Source organism: Macaca mulatta, chromosome 12 (genome assembly GCF_049350105.2).
Source record: "Macaca mulatta isolate MMU2019108-1 chromosome 12, T2T-MMU8v2.0, whole genome shotgun sequence".
NCBI classification, from domain to species: domain Eukaryota; kingdom Metazoa; phylum Chordata; class Mammalia; order Primates; family Cercopithecidae; genus Macaca; species Macaca mulatta.
Window position 1 is genome coordinate 48,906,502 of NC_133417.1, and position 10,999 is coordinate 48,917,500.

A 10,999-nucleotide genomic window follows, 5' to 3' on the forward strand; every position below is an offset into this window, starting at 1 on the left:
GAGCTCTTTGTTTTCTGGGTGAGGAAGTAATTTGTTCACTGGCTTCCCTGTAAGAGAGTCTAGAAGCCAGTGCTGCGGTGGCCCGTCACACACTGTGGGTCTCATAAAGGTTGGAGAGAGTTGTCTGTTCAGATGGAGCTTGTTGTTTCTGCTTCTTACTCTTACTGCTTTTAAATTCCCAGGCCTCATAGACTCTGAAATCCTGCTTTCTTTGATCTGTAATACTGCCTCTCTCCCAAGGGCTTTGTCTGGCTCCCTAACCTTGATCTATTTCGTGCTTTCGATTTTGCTACCTGTCAAATGGACCCTACTGGCCTTCTGAATCACTGCTTTCTCCATCTTAGATGCTTGCTAGGCTACTCGATCCTTCCAGAAGCTAGAGAGCCTGGCTTGCCCCTTGTCGCGCCACCTTTCCTTGACTGTGCCTCACTCTGTGGTGTATAGAAGTTACTCATTTCAAAAGCTAGGGAAAGTTACAATTTACCTGTCAGTAAACAGAAGATGGTTTATCAACAGACTTTACCTTAATGACTACAAATGTTTACCTCCTGCTTTCCAGAATGCAAAGAAAATCTTGGAAATGTCATAATATCTTACAAACATTTGCAAAACAGATCCTTGTTCATCCGGAAGGGAAACAATTGTATTCGTTGTCTCTGTCACAAGGAAAATGTTCCGTGAGAAACATATAGGTAGATGTATACATCTATACATAAATGAATATGCTAATTAAAAATTGCAGTGGGTACTTTATTAAAAATTTATTTTACCATCTAGCTATTCAAAACATCTTTACATCAACAAACACAGCAGTTTGACTATTGGAATCATAAGCGATTTATCTTGAAAAGGTTATATTTATAGGTAGATGCAAGTATTTTGGAGCAATATTTCTATCAAAATTACTGGTTTTGTTAGGAGTATTTTGATTTCTCTATTTTTACAATGGGAAAAAAAATTAAAACAAGTATGTCAGTGTTCATTTTATGGGCTAGATGGCTTCACTGTTTGTCATGTTTGTCCGAATTACAGCTGTTTATCTTGCAACTTTCTTTAAGATTAATTAAATGCAAATGTAACTCTGTGAATCATGGGAATACCTGCCAGACCTCTTATTAATACCTTCACTTAAAAACCCCTGTGCCTGAGAGTCATTAATTTGCTAGAAGAAAAGTGCTAAAGCAGCCCTTTGCCCACAAACAATTCTGCGATGGCTGCCCAATTAGTCCCGAAGCATTCTGATCCTCCTTTCAGGCCTCGTGGCCCTTTGAGGACACAAGAAGGCTCCGATGATAACCTGGCAACCTAGGTAGAAACCCAGCCAAGTGTAAGCGTTTGAAGCTGCAGTTTGGCTGCCATCGTGTCGGCGAAAAGAAAGAATTCAGGCACCATGTCATCCAGTACAAAGGATAAAAACGGATTCAACCGGAAATTCAATGTGGCACCACATATGGGATACATGAGTGCGGTTATACAACAGGCCACATATTTTTTTTGAACAGTCTCCTACATGTGATGCCGAGGACATGTGTAACCATCATAACGTCTCTAGGAATCTGTATTTAATTTGAGTTGGGGTGGTGGCAGGGATTGGAGATCTGAAGCCGCCACAGGTTTGTGGCAGATGGCTCTGTGTCAGCTATGACAAGCAGCCAGGCTCAGCTTCCTCTGCAGATTTTCTTTTCTCTCTGATCAGGTAAATATGGGCACACTCTGGAAAGTTCTTCAGATTCTGCCTTAGGCTGCAAGTTTGTGACTTAGCCCCATCTGTCACAAATCTTCCCTAGGTTCTGTTGTAAGCAGAGACCTGAATTTACCATGTAGGGCTGCCCAAGAAAACGGAGCGATTTCACCCTGCAACGAGGAGGAGGGAGAGAAGAGAAAGAAGTGAAGAGCATTAATGACTAAAAGATGAAAGTATGCTGAAAATTTATATTGCAAATTTGCATCACTTACGTCAATTACATTTCAAAAAGCCACCAAGTAAATGGTTCTTGAGTTTCATCACCTCAGGAAATCTCAGTTTCTGATTGGTTTAAAGTGTTGTTGTATTTCCAACCAGAGAAGAAGGCTACTGTTTTTTGCAAATGGGTATATTCTGCTGCACACATATTTATTGGTTTATGTTATGAATGACAGCCATTGGAAGTTCATCATCCAATTTTTATATAAACACAAGACACATAACACTGTACATACAAGTTTTTGCTGTGAATTTTACTTTTAAATGATGAAGACACAACGATAAATGCCATTAATATTATGTGAAATTTAAAAAGTGCTTCATATTTACAACAGGTTTATATTCGTTATTTCATAATAGCGGTACCTCAGGGGTAAACTGATATTTAAAAAATATATTCTTCCAGGTTTACAGATGAATCACATAGAAGCCAAGAAAATCACCTAGAATCAGGTTGCAAATGAGTAGCAGAGAAGGACAAAACCTCTAACTGATCTTAATCAGCCAAAGCATATCTGTGATGCTAAAAGGCTTTTTCCTTTTATTTTATTTAGACAAATCAAAGGAAAGCCAGACCAAATAAAATCGAGGGAGGAGGTGAAGAAGGAAGGAAGGGAGAGAGGGAAGAAGAAAGGGAAGGGAGGGAGAGGCAGAGGAGGGAGAGAGAGAAAGAGTGAGAGACTGAGACTGAGAATTTGCCTTAATTGTGCTGGTGCAGTTGAGAGCTTTTAGAAGTTCTTAGAACGTCATAAACATTTAAGTTTTCATGTTTAAGGAAAAAGTAAGGACTCCGGAGCAGTATTAAAACCAGTGAGCAACACCTTATTCAAATCTAGAGTTTAAGCTCAAATTAAAAGGGGACTACAGAGTGACCAGTTTCTTGAAGGAAACAAAGTAGCTTGGCTGTGGTTCAGGTACATATAGCTTGACATAATCAAGATAACTACAAATGGCTTTTCTGGGCAATGAGTGTGAACTGTAAGCTTAATTATTGTTTTGAATTAGTTTCCGGCAGAACTCTAAAAATTCTTCTCTCTTCCAAACAATAGGAGATTATAAAAGTTTTGTCAATATTGAGGAACTTGAAGAGAAAAACAAAAAAATCAGGAGCTCTCACCTGAAAAATCTTAAACTACAAGTCACTCTCAAAAAGCAAGAATGGCATCTCTCTCTCTTTTTAAACCAGAGAATACCATTCAATTTATAAATAAAAGTAAATGAAAAATAGGATTGGAATGAAAATCTCTTACATCAATCTGGATGATACCTACCTTACACAACTGCCCTATTTGTACTTGTATATTCATTTCAATACTGGTAATGAGGGAATAGCTATAAAATGTCTTTCAACAGCATTTAAAAATATAATGATCAGGGTTCTCTAAAAGCATGAAATACTAATTTCAAATAATTGTTGAGAATTTTCCATAAGTAAATTCACATAGTATAATAAAAGTGAGGCCAAAAAAAATACAACTTCACAGTATTACACTTGCTTGGGTTAGAAAGGAAGAACTATGGTTAGTTTAAGGGGTCAATCCTTAGCTGATTCTTTTATGATGACTTCTAGAAATTTGTGTTCAAGTTAGGCTTAGGAGTCATCGAAGAGCTCCCTATTTTAACTCTGTGAGAAGTATGTGTCCAGTGCATCTGCCTAATGTGAAAAAGTACATGTCTCGACAATACAAGTTTACAGTCAGTGACTCAACTGTAGACACCAACTTTGTCAGAAGTGGTTTGATATTTTCTTAAATTAGGAAAAATTGTTTTAGGTTTTTTAAATTATTAAGAAATATTTAATTTTTGCATGTATTGGATTTCTCTAACGATCCTAAGGCAAGTGTGTGTGTGTGTGTGTGTGTGTGTGTAAGAGAGAAAGAGACTGAGTACACACATACATGCAAATGAGGAATTTAAACATTTCAGGTCTGAAATTATTTCAGGTAGGAAGTCATGGACACAAGCGTTCTGTGATAGAAGGAGTCACTTTAAGAAAAAAAGTAAATTCTGTTTCTGCTTTTCACTTACTAGCATTCTGTTTCAAATCCTGCTTCAAGTTATACCCCAAACTCTCACTCATATTGAAAGTATAATGTCTGATGTGAGAAGAAAGCCAAGTGTTAGTAGCCTTATTCTAGTCATTAAATTTCTAAGTGTGAATCCATATGAAAAATCCTATCCTAAAGTGAACTCTATATGATAAGAAGTTGAAATGATTTTAAAATGTAAACTTTTAACAACAAAAAAAGAGTAAGGTGTAAAAATGTAAAAGGAACAAATTAAAGAATTCAGTGACATTCTATCCTTTTAGATCTTAGAAGCATATGTTTTATAAAAGCAAAACAGCACTGTCCAATGAAATAAATCTAAAAATAACTCCCAACATTCTTTTCACAGTACACACAAAAGATCCTCTCCGATTGCATAAGAAAAGTAGGTAAAAGCTAAAATGCTAATTCTCTAGTATTTAGTAAAAGCAAATGTTACCTATTTATAAAAGCAAATGTGTCTATTTATGAAACACAAGATAAAAAATTACAATAACTTGTTGTATCATTATTATAAAGGTTTAGAAGGCATTTTTTCTTTTCTGTTTTGGCTTTAAATTCTATAACACCACACAAACTAAATCTGTGGTCCTTCCTGTGCTTTTAACTCTATACCTTGCAACATGCCAGTTTTTCCTAGTAATTGTATCATAAAGCTCTTGATTACTTAAAATTTTAGACGAATTTATTAATTTTTGAAATTAATTTTTAGACAATATCACTAAGCACTATGGATGAAGGCAAATGTGAAAATATGTTATAGATTTATAAGAGAAAAATCCATGGTAGCCTATGCTTAAAAATGAATTATATAAATACGTTCTTATAAATGCTTTTGCATGAATTACTAATTTATAAAACTTTGAGATGCAGGTTTTTATGGTGTACAAACTAGAATACATTTAAGTACTAACATGTACTCAATGAAACAGCATTTAAGATATAGGTTATCATTTAAGCTGTGTGAGGAACAATTTGGTATATTAACAACATACCACTAAGCTGCCATTCTTTTTTTCAGAAGTTGTTTGTAAAATAAATAATTATAGCTCTGTTATGGCAGTAGCTGAATGAAAATATTTCAAGTGGACATCTGCTTTCTTTTCTTACTAGAGGCAACTTGTTGCACTGACTTTTGAAATGGTTAAAAATTTGCAGATGTTTAAAATTTGCAGATGCAGAATAACAGGGTTAAGCAATGTTACAAATTGATACATTTTGATGGTGGAAACACATTTATAAATACTTCACCAAAAATTCATCCAAAGAGGGAAAAAATCAATAATCTGACAGAGAACTCACTGAAAATTGCTTTGTGTCATATATAGAAAATAAATTCATTTGTACTAATACTTATATTTCCTCAATTTCCATTATCTGCATATTTTGACAGTCTATCACATGAGAAACTATTTGACTGATATTTCATACAAACAAAACTGCTACTGAACTTTAAAAATTAGGAAATATTGAGGTAAATCTTGGACAACCGTTTTCTCTGTGGAGCTTCCCATGTATACAATACAATAGTATTGACTCAAGGAGTAATACTGAAGCTGGAACTGTTCAGTCAGCATTTTAAACTATTATGAGCTACCTTCTGAACCATTGCCAAGTTAATAGACAATGAAAGATAATGAGCTTGAAATTGGGTGTTAAATTGCATTTTTGGTTCTCTCTCTTTTTCTTGAAGTTTAACTGTTTCCTGTAGAAACAAAGTCATGTTTTGATGTATCACTATGTAAATATGTATTTTAGGCTATGAACAGGGAAAGGAGAAAAAAAAAGGCAGAGAACTGTATTTCATGTAGAAGGTTATATATTAACATAGGAAAATTAAAATATGTTAGATTATAAAACTGCTAGATTGTAAACTATACTGGATTTATGTAAAATGAAGATGCTACATTCGAAGAATATAAAAAGGTATATTACTCATGGCCTAGAGCCACCTTCAAAACTCATAAAGCAGATTTATCCTAGTTCAATTACTTAGACTTTTAGTAGGGCCTCTTTGTGTTGTTATTTCAACAATGTAAAATTCTTGATTCAAATAAAGAAAAGAAGATAACGAACGAGGGTAGTGAATGATGATGCTGTTTATGCTATTTTCCCTTTGCCATTCAGAGATGAGACTGACATTCTTATTCTAAAGAAACTGAGGATTTTTTATGTCATTTTAATTAAATTGGACATGAGAAATATTCAATTCTTAAAAATCACCTTTCAAGTAGTTCAAAAATGAACACCAAACTTCACTCATGCCATTTACCTGAATTTTTGAGGACTAAGGATTTCATTATGATGGGAAGAAAGGCTTATCCTCATTAGTATAATTGTAGAATCTTTCCTTTACTTCCTTTTAAACTAATGAGTTACATTAATCCAGGTTCATTTTTATAAGCCTCTAGGGGCTAAATGTAAAGGACAGTCATCTTAGAAAACAATAAATTTTAAAAAAAGCATGTACCATGCATTAAGTGCACGTATTTCATAAGACCTAGGTTAATACAACTGGCATCCAGTTTAATTAATCCTTGTTAGTGTAACAACTAATATCCCTCCCTAGCATGTTTCCTTTAAACATTAGTATGTTAATTAAATGTTTTTTTTTAAAGATTTTTCTTTGTACTTCAATATGGCATTTATACCATGTAAATCTCTTCTCAATAACTACCTTATAGACATGTTTTCTTATAATATCTGGTCTCTTGCAGAAATTCTGGAGCCTTTTTGAAAGCTGTTCAGGTGTAGAATACAGATATTCAGCTGCAGGAAAAACAGATACATTTTTAATGAAACAAAAACCTCAAAGCACACACTCGATATTAGTCACTTTACTAATTAAAAATGCATATTGCTCTGTGCCGCCTCGTGTTTTACATTATTTAAGCATGATTTTATAAGGTTACCTCAGCTCACAAGGATGTTTAATGCTAAATAAGACTGTGTAGTTGTGCTGTTTAGACATCTCCTTTGGGTGATTAAAATACATTATTCTAATGTAACACAATGCATATGTGATATATTTAGTGATGAGAATTTTTTCAAAGAACTGGTACTATAGCCGTATGTACCCGTACAACAGTTGCATATTATTAACTAGTCAATTGTTTAATTTGGTGTGACTTTCAGTCCCTGATTTTTCTCTGTGTGTATCATTAAAAAAAATCTGTAAGCAATTGCAGCAACACTGACCTGCTTATAAAAATCCATCATTATGGGATGTGTATGCTAACAATGAAGAATGTTATTTGAAAACTTCCTTTTTTGTTATCTTAAAAGAACAGATGGTAAATATAAGCTTACTCTAATGTATTAAAACACATAAAATTTTCCTTAACACTAACATGTTGACTTGCCAAATAAACAATTGCTCCCGCCTAAGTTTATTTTCAAACTTTCTAATTTAGCATTAAATCTCAGTAAAGATGAATGCACATTAAAGCAGCTACCTGGAAATATTTCGGGATAAACCAAATCTTTAGGACAAAGTGGGTAACACCCACAGTACACAGCTTCCAACCTAGAAAAATTTGAGAAAGAGGATAAGAATATATGAAAAAGACAGTACCATCATACCCAGAAAGTGGTTTTGTTTGCCTAAAAGTGGTTTTGTTTGCCTAAAGTTAACAGAATGAGCCCAGAGTTAACTGGGACAAAAAACATGGTCGGCAGTATAATTCTAAAAGCCAAAGTTGCTCTTTTAAAAGATTTTATTGATCATATATGAATTTCATAGAACAGAACCAACAGCATATGTTTTGTTCACTGAATTAATCAAAGCGCAGCTCTGCATTTTTTTTTGTTTTTAAAATACTGTTTAACACATTTTATAATCAGCAGATAAACACATGTAACAACATGGTAAAGTATGGACAGCTTTTCTTAATAACGCTGCAAAGCCTCAGAATGTTCATTTTTCAAAAATGTTTAAATAAAATAGCAAATACTTAACTTTAACACTGTCTCCGTAGAAAAGATTGAGGCACTTTTAAAAGCATCAGAAAAAAATTTACAATCTGTTGTAATGGGGCATTTTCATTTTAAGCTCATGCTTCAAAACAATTTGTTATTATGCAGAATGTAAAACTCTTCCCCCTTTTGTTGAAAAACTCTCATGAAGATTACTTTAATGAACATTTTGCTTTCTTGACTAAAAATGCAGCTCACTTTCCATTTTATCAGCAAAGAATGCTTGTATTATTAAACAAACAAACATGGAAGTTTCACTTTGTGAGAGGATTTCCCCATGGACCCACCTATGGGAAGTGTTTCTTCACATCACAGTAGAAGGGTTAAGCGGAAGGAAGGTATTGCATCTTCCTTCTGTGTTAGCCCTGCATAATAGTTATTGATCTGACATATAATCAACTTTAAAGATACCACTGTCATTTCTGTTGGCTAGAAATTATGCAGTGAAATTCAAAACACCCTTTAAAATATGTTTATTTTATGAGAAACTTTGAATTGCATCCAAAATGTTGACCAAAGGGGAAATTTATTTTGAACTGCAGATTTTTTTCAACCCAAAGTACTCTGAAGTCATGTTAGTGTTTACCTTGTTTATTTACAGTGACGAAGTAAATGAAACTTAAGCTGTTTTTAAGTGGGTGATGTTTTCCCTATTTTCCTATGTTAACTGAAATTAAATAAAAAGTATTTACTTTGAACTGCAAATTTTGGAAAAATACTTAGTTCAAAGTTTTGCTTGAGAACTGATAGAAGTTACAAAATAATCTAGTGGGAAGGCACAGGTTCTGGTTACCAATTATTAATTTCAGAATGCAAACTAATATCTAATTTTTTGTGATACACACATAGGGTACACATAGAAATTCTTATAAGCACAGCTATAAACTACACTGTGACTGTATTATAAAACACTTAAAAAAGTTTTGAGTTTATAAACCAGTGATATTGTTTATGGACCAAAAGAAAATAGGCACTTTATCTGAAGACATTCAGTTTTTAAATGCTGTGCCAATCGAAAAGCAAATACATATGAACATTCTCTCATAATTACATAAAATCAAGAGTGAAGTCATAGGCATTTCAGAGAGTGCACATGTTATCTGCTTTTTAATAATGGATTTGAATTAGAGTATTCTGTTCCCCGAAAGAAAATTGCAGGCCAAGTTACATATTGAGTCATCATATGAATATGTACCATGCCGTTTCCAAAAAACCTCTGCTAATTAAAATACAGTAAGATAGAAATGGCATTATTTGATTTAGGAAGAAAAAATTTACAAATTTTGGATTTCAACTTCTATTTGTAAATTATGTTAGTCATGGTTATATTTCTAATTCATCAAGAAAAAAACCACCATCTCTTTTGGTTCTATTTTTGACTTGTTATGATATACATTACTTAGATGAGGACTATGTTTTAAAATATCTTAAATAGGCCATAGTATTTTAAAACCAATTTATAAAATTCATTTTCATAAGTTTCTCATTTTATTTTTTTTTAAAATTACCTCATGACAATAATACAATTATTCATCACTTCAATTCTTAGGCACTACCAGTTAAATAATAAGAGTTCCAATTGATCTATTGTTAAAATGACTAGTAAATGACCTTTTTATTCCAATTAACAAATCATCTGCCAAATCTATGAATCTTAATATTCAGATCTATTCACTTCAATTCATACAATTTATCTGCAAATAGTTGTTGGGCTTTTGATTCTAAATATAATTAGCTGATAATTTTGCTTGGCTGAATTACTTTTCTGGAGGGCCTGCAAAGGCTCTCAGTCGCATTATCTAGCAATAATGAATCTGATAGGTGAAATTTTTTACTGTAATGAGGATGAGACACAGTTGTGACACCTGAGTCTACTAATAACAGAAGACTGCTAATTATCGACAGCACTTTTTTGTGTGATGCAAGGAGAAAAAAAATCCCTCATTATTAAAAAATAAAAAGTTACAATTATAAGTGACACTGGAGGAGAGTAAATAAAATGGAGTGATTAAAACATTGCTGCTTTAAGGGTGTTTTTAATTAAGTGGAAATGCTAATGTTGTCATACTTAGCAGATGGGATTAAAATTAGTTATTGTAAGTAACTCATATTTTATGTTATGGTTTCCACAGCATGTCTACAAGATCTAAGAAAGTGATACATTCCATAAGACATTTTAAAAATGAAATTCTCATACTCTTTACAACTCATAATAATGAACATCATGAATAAACTATTGAAAAAAATCCTGCCAAGGATTTTACCATAGTGACTTAACTAGCAAGGAATGTAACCATAATGTACTGGACTGTTACAATCTCACTGATGGTATGCCTTTTGCTTTGCTGATTGTTGCATTCCCTATTTCACTCACACTCAACAAAAACAAAAGTTTGGTACTTGGGCATTTAGCCAACATCAAATGTGGTGTCAAGAAGGTAGGGCCTGGATACAAGAAAAGATCATGACCACCCACTAAGGTGATGTTCTAAACTAAAACAGAGGATGCATCATGTAACTGCAGATAAAAACCTAATTGCACACTTTCTCCTACTTTATTTGTGTAAAATTTTCCATCTGCTACATCTAAAGATGTCTAAACTGTTAGTATCAAACCTGCATTCAGCTGCCAGCTGTGCACATTAAGGATTGCAAAACACTAAGTAAATGAGCCAGCGTGAAGCCGAGTGGTAGTGGTCCATCTGCCCAGGGCTGTGGGGAGGGACCCCGGTACCTGGTCCTTTTCAGAGCCTGTGTTTGCTTCAGTGGATAAGAAAGAAAATTAGCCACATTTCTAAGTGTCTCCATTTACAATACCCAATTTATCTGCATTTTCCTGCATAACTTCTGTGTGTCTGATGAGTATTCTTCTAGAGCAAGTTAATGGAATTCATCTCTTTTTGAAAGTTCTTTGGATATATTTTAATAAGGTCCCTTTAGAAATTATCTTGAATAGTTTGGCTGACAAGATTCTAACAATTTTTGGTGATATTCTGAAGGAGGTTTTAAAGTA

General features: G+C 33.5%; 1 protein-coding gene across 50 annotated transcripts in view; it reads right to left on the reverse strand.

The window, feature by feature from the left end:
• Positions 1-729: 729 nt before the first annotated feature.
• GTDC1 (glycosyltransferase like domain containing 1) overlaps positions 730-10,999 on the reverse strand; it is a 376,627-nt gene continuing 366,357 nt past the window's right edge. For 49 of the 50 annotated variants that reach the window (XM_077956033.1, XM_077956021.1, XM_077956001.1 and 46 more), the window contains 3 exons: positions 7,467-7,537; positions 6,689-6,780; positions 730-1,854 (listed from right to left, as the gene is read on the reverse strand). In XM_077956033.1, the coding sequence (XP_077812159.1) occupies positions 6,706-6,780; positions 7,467-7,537 (146 nt within the window). In that variant the 3' untranslated portion in view covers positions 730-1,854; positions 6,689-6,705. 50 annotated transcript variants of the gene reach the window in all.